Source organism: Coenobita brevimanus, chromosome 64, assembly GCF_032717465.1.
Source record: "Coenobita brevimanus isolate Jiangsu-jjx chromosome 64, ASM3271746v2, whole genome shotgun sequence".
NCBI lineage: Eukaryota > Metazoa > Arthropoda > Malacostraca > Decapoda > Coenobitidae > Coenobita > Coenobita brevimanus.
Genome location: NC_137017.1, coordinates 14987610 through 15004332, shown reverse-complemented (window position 1 = coordinate 15004332; position 16723 = coordinate 14987610). Strand labels below are relative to the sequence as shown.

The 16723-nt window shown below is 50.8% G+C and overlaps 1 protein-coding gene across 1 annotated transcript in view; it reads right to left on the bottom strand.

The window, feature by feature from the left end:
- Positions 1-2378, bottom strand: part of CCT8 (chaperonin containing TCP1 subunit 8) — a 196929-nt gene extending 194551 nt beyond the window's left edge. Inside the window, exon 1 of the mRNA XM_080276213.1 lies at positions 2253-2378. Coding sequence (XP_080132339.1) covers positions 2253-2312 — 60 coding nt within the window. The 5' untranslated portion in view covers positions 2313-2378. The remainder of the gene's footprint in view (positions 1-2252) is intronic.
- Positions 2379-16723: the final 14345 nt, after the last annotated feature.

The following is a 16723-nucleotide window of genomic DNA, read 5'->3' as shown; positions in this document are numbered from 1 at the left end:
AGGACGACCCCACTAAGGCCACAGTCAGATGGGATGGTGGAGAAATTCAACTGGACCCTGGGACAAGAACTGGCCAAGTACTGCACTGATGGACAAACAGACTGGGACCAAAAATTACCTGTGTTGCTGATGGCATATCGGTCTGCATCCCATGAGTCTACTGGCTACACTCCTGCAAAACTGATGTTGGGCCACGAGTTACATTTACCTGTTGATTTGTTAATGGGAAGACCACCTGGTGAAGAGCTGCCTACAGACACCACCAGCTATGTGAGGCACCTTCAGGAAAGACTGGCTGAGGTATGTCATCAAGTGCGAGGACCCCTCAAGTTTTCAGGAGAGGTGATGAAAATGCAAGTACGATGCCAGGGCATGTGAAGTGAGCTTCAAGGATGGTGACGAAGTTTGGTTATACTGTACAATCCTCAGCATAAGAAGGGACAGTCACCAAAGCTGCAAAGCCCATGGGACGGGCCTTACACTGTGTTGGACCGCCTATCAGATGTAACATCTTGAATTCGTGGAGGCAGGAAGTCTCGCCCAAAGGTGGTGCACGTAATCGTCTGTGGCAGTACCATGGGCCAGGACAGTTCAGCTGGGACATCTCCAAGAAGTTTTGCTCACCCACAGCCGAGGATGTTTAGGAGGACCAAGGAGCTGAAGTGCAAGAAGATGGTGACAGTTCCCCAAGAGAAGAAGCGAATCAAGAAGAGGACCAAGACCTTCCAGGAGGAGTGAACTGTGTGGAGGAACAAGAACATCGTCAAAAGTGGCGTAGAAGAAGATCTGATGAGTTGAAGGATTATTTTGTGTACAGTTAGATGTTTCATTAGAATTAGGGTTTATGATTGTGTACTGTATATTGTGTAGTTTTGTCGGGATGACAAAGAACTAGAGAAGGGGTAGTGTTATGAAGGGGGATTTGCCAGTTAAGTACAGTAGTCTCGTACCTTCGAGACGTTTCTGGTAAGGTACCGTAAGTTCCGGTACGAATCATCAGAGTGGCCAGTTTGCCTGCTGTTTGTGACCTTAGTTATTTCGTAAGTTATGCATCAGTTTTTGTGCTCTTTTTCTTTATAATGTTTTATTTAAGTGATTGCTTGTTGAATATGTCATTTAAGTTCGTATGGTAAATGATTTAGAGTGTTACGTAATGTGAGACAACTATAGCATGTTTTCACGTCTCTGAGTTGGCAACTGTTGTTCTCGTAGAATGTAGACGTTTCTAGAACAATGCAAGCTTATATAAGATGGGGTAAAGATTATTACAAGTTTAGTGAGATGTCAAGTCAGTTTGAGTAAAGTGCAGTCGGTTTTGGTGTAGTGCCGTGTCAGTGAAGATTGTATATTTTTGGTACTTGTGAAAACAGTGACATGTTATTGAAGTTTGTATATCATTGGAACTTGAGAAAACAGTGAAGTGTCAAGCACTAAGTGTAATAACTGTGAAGTGTTGTTAAGCATTAAGTGTAACAGCAGTTAGGAGTGTATAGCTCCAGTGCTTCTGAGAACAGTGAAGTTGAAAAGCATTAAATGGAATTGCTTAGAAAATAAAGACAGTGAACTTTAAGGAGCCAGTGTTTATTTTCGCCTCAGCTGATCTTGTGTACTGCACACCTAAAGGCTGACCATAGGAAGAACAACTCACTGGGCAACGTCCTTCCTGTACTGTACTATGGCTGTTGAAGCCTGTGGCAGTGTGGGGTGTGAACGTAACAGGGGTAAACCCTATCCCTGGTGAAAGAAAAAACTAAAAATACCCCAACTGTAGTAAATGACAAAATTCCAATCATGAAAATGTAGAAGACAGTTGCACTTGCTGTAGTAATGTTTTACTACTATATACAAAAGAACCAGGAATAACTGAAGGGGTAGGATATATCTGCTGATTAAACTACACTACGTCTATCCTCTCCCGTCTGTAAAATGTATTATTACCAAAAACATTGACTGAGGATAATGTTAATGCCAGTGTCATTACGATGACTCATGCTTGATACCTGTCACTATTTCCACACTGAATAAGAAATTACATTGACGATACGACATTTCCGACTTGGAGGACAATTATTTACATAATAATGACTGGCAAAAGCAACTTAAAAGTTAATAATCTCTAAAGTATATAATAAATTTGTAACTTCGCTGGCACATGTGCCATGCAGCACGGGAACTAACACCTCTCCACGGTAGAATGTGGTTAGCATTAAGAACTGTTTACTTAGTAACTATGTAAGCAATATCTCACATACCCGAGCACCATCTTTCAACATTGATGCAAATCCAGGAGCTTTAGGGACGTGTAAGGCCATTTTCTTTCTTTAAGTTATATGAGCAGAATCACCCGAGAAGTACAATCAAGCTCCGACCAGACGGCGTGTGTCAGGAATGATACCTTTATTGTGTTTGGGTGGGTCTTACTGTATAACATTGAAGCCTTTATGCCGCCATCTTTTAACTCTCCCAACACTCCTTCAGATTTTATTTATATGAACTGTTTGCGGGATCACTCATGAATTGATCAAAACAGCAAATTTGTGAGAGCTAGAATAAGATATCTAGCTCTCACTGTGATATCCGAAAACATAAAATGCGAGAGCATAAATCTGACACAATTTTGAACGAAGAATATGGCCGTCACAGTTTATATCAAAGAATATAGAGATATTTTCTCGAATTGTAAAGATTGTTCTCGAATAATTTACATCCAGTGAACCATCTTCCCGCGAGGTATATGGCAATAACACCTGCATACTTTTTTTTTTTCCTCCGACACTTGCCAAAATGGGTGCGAAGTCGTGGCCAAAGGAGTTAAAGTTGCTGTCATGATCAAAGGCCAGGAAGAGTTTGGTTGCAGGGACAGTTTTCGAACGAAAGGGTAGTTGAACTGGGCACTCCACAAGCTGGTGTTCTTAGTCCTATGCTCTTAAAAATGTTAATGGACATAATTGCTGGCCACACTTTCCCTCCAGGTACGGTGCGAATCCCTTTCCATTTTATGTGAAGCCGTGCACCAGTTGGAGGCTGTGTGTATGTACATGGCACTCGTTATTCATGAATCAAAAACCAGTTTCAGGGATTAGAGAAGAGATGCATACTTCCTACTATAAATTCTGCTAAACTAGAAAGAGTTATGTTATGCTGAGTGTTTTTAGGCCGACTCCTCGTACTAAAGACACTAGCTACTGAACGGGGTCCTTTTTCCGGACCGGAAGTAATGCACTAACAAGGGAACAGGACATAAAAACTAGGCAGTCCACCTTTAACACATCTATTACCTTAATTACAACACCTTAACAATATCACATAGGATGGTATTATAAACAGAGGATACAGACATACAGAGTTACGTTAATGTAATATGGGATATTCACACACTCCTTAATTATGCTTTATAATAGGTTAAGAGTCCGTAAGTGGATGGGATTCACTTGTATCAAAGTCCAAAAGGTCTTAGCGTGTCGGGGCAATGGAGATGTCTGGGCTTGATGAGCCGAGGAGGGATTATTACTATAAGTTAGCAAGGGAGGTAGAGCACTAGAGTTCACTGTTTAGGCTCGGCGCGGCAACTCTCGCCCGTGCGTACACTGACAATGGGGGCCCCGACTACTCTAGATTGGACTTTGGGATAGCACTGTTCGGATGAACCCAGAACTTATAGTCTTTGTTAGGGGAAGGTATTTACGGACACTTTTTGGTGTATTCCCGCTGGTTCACTCTGTCACTGGATCAGTACAGGGAAGGGGAAGTCACTATTCTTGCCCGAGTTTCTGGGGCGATATCACTTTGTCACTGTAAGGTGTAGGTCCCCACTCTGGTCACGGTGCAGGGAGACCCTCTTGTCTGGGGTCTCGACCTGTTGTAGGTCCTCCTCTGGTCACGGTGCAGGGAGACCCTCTTGCCTGGGGTCTCGACCTGTTATAGGCCCTCCTCTGGTCACTGTGAAGGGAGGCCTGTCTGTGTTGGCCCTAGGGACTGGGGCCAAACAGGTGTAGCAGACGGGCCTGACGTCGTAGGGTCTGCGGCAGGGGAGGTCGGCGTTGACGGGTTGCCGGGCTCGCCTAGGGGTCCGAGGACTGCGGAAGTCTACCGGGGAACGCGCCGTCAGGTGTGGGCTGCGGCCTCGTCTCCCGCTGGTACCTGGGGAAGACAAGAATTTCCCGGGGGTAGGAGGTAGGTCCCGACTGGGACCAGGCCTCTGTTCAGGTGACACTTTAGGGGTAACTCCCCCGGGTGGTGTCTGGCTACTCCTGCAGGAGTTAGCTGGCTCTAGAGGACACACGGAGGCCGTGGTCTGTCTTACACTTATGGAGGGTAGCACAGAGGCGACTCTCTCTCTTGTCTTTATAATTGCCGTGGCACCAGGTTGATCGGTACTGGGACCCACTTGTGGCGGTGTGTGAGGGTCTCTTACCCTTAGAGTGGCTAGGGGCGTGAGCCCCGTACAATCCACTATTGGGCCTCCTGCCCTATTTGTTATAGAGGGCTCTCTTCCCTCGTCAAAGGACCTCCTGTCCTGATAGTGGCAGAGGGTATTACGCCCTCGTGGCTCACTGTGGCAGAGGAGACAAGCCCCTCGTGGCTCACGTGGGTTACTGCGGCAGAGGAAGGGACTTCCTCGTGGCTCGCGGTGGCAGTAGGTGGAAACACCCCGTGGCTCACCTAGGGACCTCCTGTCCCGTTGGGGTGAAGTTGTGGTCGTCACCACAAGACTACGAGGGACTGACGTATCAGTCCCACCCCACTGCTGTCGATGGTTAACCCGCCTTGTAATTTGTTGCGGGTCTAGGCTCACCTGGTGTTGAGGTTGTTGCGGGAAGAAGGGGCACAGGTCAGTGGTGGTTGGATGACCCTTTTGTCCCGGGTCACTAACCTGACCGTTATCTCCTCCTCGGGTGGTGGGGTGGTGGTGGCCGGGTGGTGGTGGGGGGGGGGGGGGGGCGGAAGGTCCGGTCGCGGGCATTTTACCACCGTCGCTCGTGAAAAAGTCACGACCCCGTGACTGCAGGTGGTAGGTGATGGTGGTTAATGTCTTATGGACCGGGGTGAGGTGTTGCAGGAGGTTCGTCCAATGGTTGGTCATGGTGTTTGGCTCTCGGTGGGGGTTGAAAGAGAGACGGATGGAGGATTGGCGGTTTGTCTGGCGTAGGAGGCGGAGAAGCTGGGGTGTCCGTCGGATCCTGGTGGGTGGGCGGTCGTGGAGGCGCCATAGCACGCTCTCAATTTTGCTTGTTGGTAGTTTCCACGATGCCTGAGATGGAGGTGTAGTGGTGTATGTAGATGGTGGGCGGAAGATGCGTCGTGATCTGATGGTCGTGGTGGTGAGGGTGGGCGTCGGCGGTGATGGTGGTTGGGCACGTGGGGAGTTGGTGGGTGATGTGTTGCATGGGGCGGTGCGTGGTGGGGTGCGGGTGGGGTGTGGTGGGAGTTGTGGTGGTACGGTGGTGGTGGTTGTTTCCGCGGCGGTGACGGTGGGAGTTGGTGATGGGTGGTGTGGTGCGGTGTTGGTGGTGGTCGTAGCGGGCGGTGATTGGGAGTGGTGGGTTGGAGGAGGTGGGGTAGCCGGAGGAGATGCAGGCGGAGGTGAGGCTGAGGGGGAGGATGGTGTGATAGGGAAAGCGAATGAGTTGGCTGTTTTGGCGGGGAAAATGAGTGGCGGGGAAGTGATGGTGGTGGGTGGTGCGGGGTTGTAGTGGGAGGGAGTAGACAGGAGGAGGCGGTTTTGGGAAGTGGGTTAGGGGAAGATGAGGTAAAGGTTCTAGGAGGTCTGTGAAGGGGGAGGCAGGCTTTGTGTTGGGGAGGAATAGGCAGGGGGGAGGCGGTAGTAGTGGAGAAAGTGGTGTGTGAGGTGGGAAGGTTAGGAATAGGGGTAGGAATAGGGGAGGGCAAAATAGAAGAGGCAGTGAGAGGAGAGGAAAAGGAAAGATGATGTTTTTCCCTGTCATAGACTGGGAGAGATGTGAGGTGGCCCCCGTCATTACGGCGGGACACGGGGGCAGTGAAGGAGCGCCTTCTGTGCTTTCCTCGTCCCGCGTTCCTGCTGTGAGGCTTGGGGCGATCGGCGCATGGTGGGGAGGCCTGTAGGCGCTCTTGTGTTGCTGTGCTGTGCCTGGCGGCTTTTAGCTGTTCACGAATGTCGTGGATTGGGCACTCCGGGCAGCAAGGAGAAAATTCCCACGGATTTACAGGGATGAGGTCCTTGGGGAATTGTGTGATGTCGCCAATGCGTTTGGGGGAGGAGTGGACGGCTAGAAGGCGCCTTATTTGGTTGATTTCTTTATCCAGGTCTCCTGTCGGTTCGTGTATTGTAAAGTGGTCTTTAATGAAACTGGGGAGGATCCTGAGGAGTTTGTGGAATATGAGTTGTTCCCGGGTTTTTGCGTCTGTGCCCGGGTACGCGGCGGTGACGAGCCGCCTAGCCTGGATGAAGGTGTCATCGAGGCTTCTGTCGTATGTGAGGGCGTCTAGTTGCGATAAGGCTACAACTGTGCCCAGAGATGGCGTCACTGCCTGTTTCACAATTTGTGTGAACTGGTCCCATGACAGTTCTGGGACTACTTTTGGTATGACATTGGTGATAATTTTCCCCAGATTCGGTAGTGTGACTGCAATTTTCTCCTTATCTGAGTCGAACCCTATGTCTAAAAGGGGTTTGATCATGTCCAAATAAACATCCATGTCACATTGGTCCGGGTTGAATTTTGGTAATTGAATGTGCGGCTTAGCTGCCTTTGTGCAAGGTTTCCTTTAACGTTCCCCCGTGCGTTACTCGGATCCAGAACCACCGCTTGCCACCAGTGTTATGCTGAGTGTTTTTAGGCCGACTCCTCGTACTAAAGACACTAGCTACTGAACGGGGTCCTTTTTCCGGACCGGAAGTAATGCACTAACAAGGGAACAGGACATAAAAACTAGGCAGTCCACCTTTAACACATCTATTACCTTAATTACAACACCTTAACAATATCACATAGGATGGTATTATAAACAGAGGATACAGACATACAGAGTTACGTTAATGTAATATGGGATATTCACACACTCCTTAATTATGCTTTATAATAGGTTAAGAGTCCGTAAGTGGATGGGATTCACTTGTATCAAAGTCCAAAAGGTCTTAGCGTGTCGGGGCAATGGAGATGTCTGGGCTTGATGAGCCGAGGAGGGATTATTACTATAAGTTAGCAAGGGAGGTAGAGCACTAGAGTTCACTGTTTAGGCTCGGCGCGGCAACTCTCGCCCGTGCGTACACTGACAATGGGGGGGACTACTCTAGATTGGACTTTGGGATAGCACTGTTCGGATGAACCCAGAACTTATAGTCTTTGTTAGGGGAAGGTATTTACGGACACTTTTTGGTGTATTCCCGCTGGTTCACTCTGTCACTGGATCAGTACAGGGAAGGGGAAGTCACTATTCTTGCCCGAGTTTCTGGGGCGATATCACTTTGTCACTGTAAGGTGTAGGTCCCCACTCTGGTCACGGTGCAGGGAGACCCTCTTGTCTGGGGTCTCGACCTGTTGTAGGTCCTCCTCTGGTCACGGTGCAGGGAGACCCTCTTGCCTGGGGTCTCGACCTGTTATAGGCCCTCCTCTGGTCACTGTGAAGGGAGGCCTGTCTGTGTTGGCCCTAGGGACTGGGGCCAAACAGGTGTAGCAGACGGGCCTGACGTCGTAGGGTCTGTGGCAGGGGGAGGTCGGCGTTGACGGGTTGCCGGGCTCGCCTAGGGGTCCGAGGACTGCGGAAGTCTACCGGGGAACGCGCCATCAGGTGTGGGCTGCGGCCTCGTCTCCCGCTGGTACCTGGGGAAGACAAGAATTTCCCGGGGGTAGGAGGTAGGTCCCGACTGGGACCAGGCCTCTGTTCAGGTGACACTTTAGGGGTAACTCCCCCGGGTGGTGTCCGGCTACTCCTGCAGGAGTTAGCTGGCTCTAGAGGACACACGGAGGCCGTGGTCTGTCTTACACTTATGGAGGGTAGCACAGAGGCGACTCTCTCTCTTGTCTTTATAATTGCCGTGGCACCAGGTTGATCGGTACTGGGACCCACTTGTGACGGTGTGTGAGGGTCTCTTACCCTTAGAGTGGCTAGGGGCGTGAGCCCCGTACAATCCACTATTGGGCCTCCTGCCCTATTTGTTATAGAGGGCTCTCTTCCCTCGTCAAAGGACCTCCTGTCCTGATAGTGGCAGAGGGTATTACGCCCTCGTGGCTCACTGTGGCAGAGGAGACAAGCCCCTCGTGGCTCACGTGGGTTACTGCGGCAGAGGAAGGGACTTCCTCGTGGCTCGCGGTGGCAGTAGGTGGAAACACCCCGTGGCTCACCTAGGGACCTCCTGTCCCGTTGGGGTGAAGTTGTGGTCATCACCACAAGACTACGAGGGACTGACGTATCAGTCCCACCCCACTGCTGTCGATGGTTAACCCGCCTTGTAATTTGTTGCGGGTCTAGGCTCACCTGGTGTTGAGGTTGTTGCGGGAAGAAGGGGCACAGGTCAGTGGTGGTTGGATGACCCTTTTGTCCCGGGTCACTAACCTGACCGTTATCTCCTCCTCGGGTGGTGGGGTGGTGGTGGCCCGGTGGTGGTGTGGGGGGTGGCGGGGCGGAAGGTCCGGTCGCGGGCATTTTAAGTTAGTTCCTACAAAAACCTCGGGGTTCAGCTTAGTTATTACAAAGGCCCAAAACGAGTTGATTACGTTCGTAACCTATGCCATTGCCAGTCTTGGCTAATCGGGGAAGAGCAGCTGGCATCACAGTTTTGAAATGGATGTACATCAGTACTGTCAGATCCTTGATAGATCCCGCAGCCCCTGTCTTGGTACAATATAGTCGGAAACACCTTAAGAAATTGGAAACTGAAGTGCCAACTCCCACGGGAGACCCCGGTAGAGGTGCCGCAACACCCACCCCAGGGGGAGATCATGGGGAGGCCCATATAGGGCGCGCGTAAGGCCCAGGCGAGACAGGCCTATGTCCCCGAAGACCTTGCGCCCCTCTTTCCCTCAATATGGCCACGAGCAGGAACGCCGCCCCGGCAGACTATTCTGCAGCTGGGCCAGCCCTCCCCAAGACTGGGGTGGGACTTGTCCTAGTACAGTCCCAGGCAGCACAGCAGTGACGGCCACCATTCGCACTGGGAAGGAAGTGACAGCCACCTTATGCCCTTCACCTGCAGCCACTCCTGGGAGCATCACCCCAGTGACAGCACCGGGAAAGAAGGGACGGCCACCGTACGCCCTTCAGCTGACACCCCAGAGAAAGACATAACCACGGTGATGACCACCGTCTGCACTGAGAAGGAAGGGATGGTCACTGTACGCCCTTTGCCTGCTGTCCCAAGGCCAGTGGAACCACAACGATGGCCACTGTCCGCGTCGGGAAGGAGGGGACGGCTACCGTACGCCCCTCATCCACAGCCCTTATAACTACCTCTATGGAGGAAGTCTCTTGCTTGCTTCACCACCCACCCAGAGGCCAAGCGGGACACCCTTCTCTCTCTCTCCCCACAGGTGCAGTTCCCCAGAGGAGCCGCAGCTGGAGGAACTCTGGCGAGGGCCCATCACGAATCTGGGAGTCAGTGCCCTTCAGCCAGCACCCAGGCAACGCCCCCCACTGTCAGACTCTACAGGGAAGGGACACCACAGGCAGCTCCTGATGGCGACTTGACCTAGACAAGACCACAGCCCCCAGATGCCCAGGGGCACCCCGAGGACTCTGGGGCATGACCTCCCCAGCCCCACCAGCAGGCAGTCCTCCTCCAGTAGCAGGCAGAGGCAAGCACGCCTGCTCGCCCTGTTTGGCCGCAGTCCAGAGGGCCGCCTTCCCCACTGAGGCCCCACTAGGGAAGGGCCTCTCTCCACACCGACCAGCAACCCACTCCAGACGACCCAGCCCTCGGCAGTAGTCCCATGCCTCCTGCAGGATGGCACACCTGGCGAGCTACCTCCCACACCTGGGCGACACCTATAAGCAGCCCAAGACCACAGCAGCCCAGGCCAGAGTCACGTAGTCCAATTGTGTCCCCTTAACCTGACCTGAGTATAATGTTAATATTGTATCTGTTCTTTGTGCAATTAAGGTAATATATGTGTAAGGTTGGTCGACCTGAGTTCTTATGCCCTGTTCCTTTTGTTGTGTTTTCAAGATCCGGTCTCAAAAGAGAACCCCAGCTCAGTAGCTAGTGTTCTAAGGACGAGAAGTCGACCCTAGAACACATAGCATAACAGAAACTGTCAAAAGTGAGGCAATAGGGAGATTCCTTAATTCTCTGAAGACAGCAAAAATTGAGGTATTGAGGACTGAACTGGAACTGCCAGGTATCATTAATATGCGCGCCACCAGACCCCCACCCTGCTACAGAGCTGCAGCCCTACTCCCGCCCCAGGAGGACACCATGGCAGGCGAGGTGAGTGCAGGACTGGCCCAGAGCAAGACGGACACTGGGGCGCCCTGATCTTGTGTCCCTCTTCCCCTCAACCTACCCAACTGCGATGTCGTAGGAATGCGACACTACTTCTGGGCCGGACCAGCCCTCGTCAGGACTGGGGTGGGACTCCTCCAGATACAGACCCAGGCAACGCCACAGTAACGGCCACTGTACATACCGGGGAGGGAACGGCCACTGTACATACCGGGGAGGGAACGGCCACTGTACATCCCTCAGTTGCTTCCCCCTGCAGCTCCACGACGACAGCCACTGTACGCACTGGGGAAGGAATGGCCACTGTACATCCCTCATCCACTTCCTCCTCCTGCTACGGGAGTAGCCCCACAATAACGGCCACTGTACGTACCGGGGAGGGAACGGCCACTGTACATCCCTCAGCTACTTCCCATTGGGCAGGCAGACCCACAGCAATGGTCACTGTACATGCAGGGAAGGGAACGGCCACTGTATGTCCCTCATCTGCCTCTTCCTTCTTCGGGAGCACCGCCGCAGTAACGGTCACTGTACGTACCGGGGAAGGAACAGCCACTGTATGTCCTTCTGCGCTACCCCAAGAGGCTGTGGAGCCGCGACAATGGCCACTGTATGCATCGGGGAAGGGAAGGCCACTGTACACCCTTCATCCACAGTCTCGAGGGTTCTCCTGGAGGAGATTCCTTGCACAGCCGGCTCACTACTCCTCGGCTGCGTGGGATGCCCTTTTCTCTCTCCTTCCAGGTGTAGGTTCCCTGTAGGTGCTGCCGTTCCAGGAGTGGTGGCGAGGTCCTGTCACTGAAGGCTGGGTTCACGCCCTACGGTCTGCACCTGGACGATGCCGGACCCTGACGGACACCCTGCAGGAGAGGTGCCATAGTCAACCCCTGACAGCGCCCCAACCTAGAGGCGACTGCAGCACCATGCCTTCCAGGGCCAGCCCGCAGACCCCAAGGCAGGACCGCTCCAGCTTCGCTCTCTGTCAGCCCTCCGCCAGGAGTAAGAAGCGGCAGGCCCTACTGCTGACACTGTTTGGCCCCAGTCCCGAGGACCCCTTACCAGGTCGAGGCCCCCATAGGGAAAGGCCTCCCTGCACCCCAGACCAGACATGCGCCCAGGTTGTGATGCCCCCGAGAGGTGTCCCGTGCCTTCTACAGGAGAGCTCTCTAGAAGGGTCCCCTCCCACTCCCGGGAACCACCTCAGCTAAACATAGGCCTCAGTAGCCCAGTGACAACACCTCCACTCCCAGAGTTGTGCTAAAGACTTAGTGCAAGTAACTATAAGTGATGCGAGCAGTGAGACAGAAACAATACACCAAGGTTCCTACTCTAGTTTATCCATGGTACTGTGTTTATGCTTAAGCCCTCTGGAACCAGGATAATGTCCTATAGTCTTTCCAAAATATCGAGATCGTTTGGGCGTTGTCACTCACGGGAATTCTCCGACCCTGGGTGCTGCAGAATCTATACCAACACACATTTCTCTACCTCATGTCAGCTATTTACTACTTCTAAATGAAATTTTTTTATCTGCCTCTTGTCAGCTATTTATTACTTCTAAATGAAATTTATTTACAGTATATATGTATAGAATTCTCTAGTAAGGCTATTGAAATGCGTAACTTGCAAGTCCATGCCCCTGGAGACGATGTGAGAGAAGAACAACATAGTGCCCCCAGAAACACGGAAGAACAACATAGTATCCCCAGAAACACGGTGAGAAAGAAACAGTGTAGTGCCCCCAGAAACACACTGACACCCCTACCCGGACCCCACAGAGTAGCCACACCCACACTAGGGGATCCAATACAACAATGGCATAAACCAGCCTGGGCCGTCCGCCCTTATAACACTCAACCGTCGCACCGCCGCCATAGCAGAAGGAGGAAACTACCTTCGGAGAGCAGGACTGCCAAATCAGACTGGGGTGGAACTGATATTTCAGTTTCCGACAGCACCCCTCTGGAGACGGCCGATTGCCGCTCCCGCCTTCGTCAGTCGGCCAAGCGTCGCACTGAAGGTGTTTCTGTTGAGACGGCCAATTGCTGCTCCCGCCTTCGTCAGTCAGCCAAGTGTCGCACTGAAGGTGTTTCTGTAGAGACGGCCGATTGCCACTCATCTCTTCTGCCCCAGGAGACGGTGGATTGCCGCTCCACCCTCCTGCCGAAGGAGATGGCCGATTGCCGCACTGGAAACGCTGCCCCTGAAACGGCCAGTTGCCGCTCAACCCTCCAGCCGAAGGAGATGGCCGATTGCTGCTCAACCCTCCTGCCGAAGGAGACGGCCGATTGCCGCTCTGGAGGTGCTGCCCCTGAGACGGCCAACTGCCACTCACTCCTCCTGCTGAAGGAGACGGCCGATTGCCGCTCTGGAAGTGCTGCCCCTGAGACGGCCGATTGCTGCTCTGGAAATGCTGCCCCTGAGACGGCCGATTGCCGCTCACTCCTCCTGCCGAAGGAGACGGCCAATTGCCACCCTGGAAGTGCTGCCCCCAAGATGGCTGATTGCCGCTCACCCCTCCTGCCGGAGGAGACGGCCTATTACCGCTCTGGAGGTGCTGCCCCCGAGACGGCTGATTGCTGCTCACTCCTCCTGCCGAAGGAGACGGCCAATTGCTGCTCCAAAGGCGCTGCCCCTGAGACGGCCAATTGCCGCTCCCCCCTCCTGCAGAAGAGACGGGCCCACGGCCTCTGGACAGACGACCAGAGGTGCGCTGACTCCCCCACACAGCCAAGGCCTATTGCCGGGCCCTATGGCCAGACTGAGGTGCCGACATCGCCCCTGCGTGAGACAGACGCCCGGCTCCCCAGCACCCGAGAGACCCCGTGAGGCCTAACGGCCTCCCCTGGCCTCCGGTCCCTACGCCTGGCCCTGGAGAAGACTCACCTGTCGGGCCCTAGCACAAGACGGTGCCGCAGCCCCCGCCTGACGGCGCCCCTTGATTCTGGGGACCGCAGCCCTCAGCCTCCCCGGGCCCTCCCCAGGACTCCCGGGCGCAACCTCTCCACGCCCAAGAGACGGCGAAGGACCTCTACCTCTGGCCGAGACAGGAGCCAGAGACTCCTATAGTAGGACTCGTCTACGTTTGCGGCTATGGTGTGGCCCGCACCTGTGTACAGTGTTGCCACGTTTTCTATACCGTTATCTCTCTCTCTCTCTCTCTCTCTCTCTCTCTCTCCTGGCGGGAGATGTGAGCCACCCTGAGTACTTTTGATTCTTTTATAAGTTGTTTATAATTGTGCTTTCATTTGTTATTTTGGTTTTGTTATATTTAGTGATATTTATCATTTTTTGTAGACGGCGACAGATGACCCGTTATTTCAGTACCATGATTGATTTTCATTCATTCATTCTCTTTCCCCTTCCTCCATCTCTCTCTCCACACCACCCCTGAGGTCAAGGCCACCGACTGGGTGTGGAAGTGTTACCGCTCGCGAGTGAATAATGTTTTTTTTTTTTTTTTTTTACTTCGGTACTGGCATATGCCTACTATTTTGTCCTACATATTAGCTTATGATTATAAATGTGATTATTCCTCGCCCTTAAAATTACGGTAAAAGCCAGTAAATGTGAGCATTTTTCCCTAGCAACACCTGTACAAGCTATCCTTGTGTCTACGGAGGTACGTACTTTACCTTAGGCCAGGTGGGTGTGTCAGTGCTGCCACTCACAAGAATTATATGAATTATTTCTTTTACTTTAGATATTGGCATATTTCTTCTTTTTTCAGGCTCATTGTCTTATATCCATAACTGTAATATTATTAACCACCCTAAAACTACGCTAAAAAACATTAAAAGTGACTACAATTTCTTTTAGCAACACTGTACAATATGTATGCCATGTTTCTGTGTTACTGTATAAATATTTTATGCATAATAAGATTACTGTTGTTTCATCCATCAAAATACACAAGTGTAAGTTTTATTCATCTGAACTTATCGTATTTGTGTTGCCTTGTACATAAATAGCTTCCGTTTCACAGCGCAAGTTGGGGAAACGTGGCACCATTGTACACAGGTGCGGGCCACACCACAGCCGCAAACGTGCGCGAGTCCTACTATAGACCTGTTTGGCCCCAGCCCTGAGGGCCATACCCCTAATCCTTGCCCGGAGACTACTGGCCCTTGTGCCACGTGCAGCCTTGGACGTGAGAAGACGCCCCTGCGAGCCGTCCCGTGCCCTCTCGGCACGCCTTTCCCTGGCGATGCCCCTAGCCCGGCCAAATAGAGGCCGGCGTGTCTCCCCGCCGCCCCCACGACACCCAGGATTAGTGAAGGAAATTATATTAAGTGTGACGTTGCCCTAGAAAACAGGTTACAGTGATATAGTGACTTAATGAATGTCCAGTATCAGGACGAGTGAAATCACGGGCGAGTAAGGACGAGAACAATGAGTCCTGAGAAATCTGACTCATAAGTGACGCCCTCATAAGAAACCAGTAAGAACTCTTCCCCTGAGGAATTCTCTGTGGTGAAAATATACATATGTCCCTTGTTAGAAAACCATAGAAAAGTGAGAGTAATATCCGACCCTTTGTATTACCGTAAACACAGTGAATATCCAGTGTCCCTCTATTCCCTCCCTCCCTACAACATCCTCTCCCCATAACTAACGTAATATAAACGAGAGATAGAATCAAATGCCAAAACCCTTCTTATATCAGGTGATGCTAAGAGTGGATTAGAAATACGTATCCTTCTCCAATATTACTATAACTCTGTTCCGGCTCGTCACGAGTCCTTCTCCTCCTCCCCCCCCCCCCGTGTGCACTCCCCCTCCCGCGCTCTCACGCGCACCCGTGTTCCCTGTACACCTGCTCACTAGACTTTCTGTATTGGCAACTGTAGTGGTTAAGTCAGTATCCTGCGAGATACTAATATCCTAAGTAAGGTTTTATTTCTGTGTCACTTATCGTGTTATATTATCTGCATTTTGTCCTGTGCTTGACTGTGGGAATATACGTGTAAAAGGTTATTGCCTAGAGTTTTTGTGTCCTGCCTCTCTTTCACTGCACTAAGCTCCGGTCACGAAAGAGGACCCCGCTACACGTTAGGTGTTTTAGGACCGAGGAGTCGGGCCTTTTTCACCTAGCATTACAGCTATATAGTGTAAGAAATGTCTGTTGTTTTTAATAATAACAATGACTTTTTATAAATATCACAACACTTGGCACCGTTGCTTTCCAACCCTGCCACGTTTGTAGAATAGTTAGTGAGGATGGGTCAGGTGTTAATCCTCAGGTCATTTCCTCTCTGACCGCCAACAAAGATGGAAGTTCCTACCCCTGCTATATACTCGTATAGACTTCACAGAACCGTATAGACTTTTTATAGAAATAAATCTCTGTAAAATGTTGATTTTGTATGCAGAGAAAGAGACAGGCAGACAGACAGTCAGGAGGTTTTTCCTCAAATTCTAATAATTCATAAAGCCGTATAGATTTTTTATAGAAATAAATCTACATAAAATGTAGATTTTATATGGAGAGAGAGAGAGAGAGAGAGAGAGAGAGAGAGAGAGAGAAGGGTTGTCCCTTGAGCTAAGTCTCTAATCCGATAATTTGCCCAGTAGAAAGTGTGGCAACGTCGGGGATCGGGGAATTCCCATGAGGGACAACGCCCAGACGATCTCGATATTTTGGAAAGACTATAGTTCTATTTCTTTGACTTTCAGATTTTTCTTAGTTAATATTATAATTCCTCCTCCTTTTTTAAGTTCCTATCTCTCTCCATGTATTATATTCCTCTAAGTTTAGCATGTCATTTGATAGCCTTGGTGTTAATTTTGTTTCAGTTAGGCATATTATATGTGGTTCATTTTCTCTGACATAATAATTTATCTCTAATAATTTAGATACCATTCCATCCACATTTGAGTACATCAACTTAATCATCTTGTTTATATACTTGTCATGACTTGGTTCTACTATATACCTTCCTTCTTTTTCTTCCCTCCTGTTTATGTACAGTACCACTTTCGTACCTACAATCCTATTACTTTGTAAAAAATAATGTATTCTCCTCCTCCTCTGATATTCCCTCTTTTTTTTTTTTTTTTTTTTTTTTTTTTTTGCTCCCTCTTCTCTTTCAGTAATTCCAGTTGCTCTTGTGTTAGGCATTTGTTTTTATCCATACATTTTTGAACTCCTCTTTTTCCATAAGATTCTTTGCATATTTTAGTATCTCCTCCACGGTGTTTACACTCTGGAAGGTTACCTTTAGAGGTCTTGACTTACTTCTCTCGTATTTCCCTAACCTTTTGTGTTCCTCTATGTCTTTACTACAGAAATGTGTGTGTGTG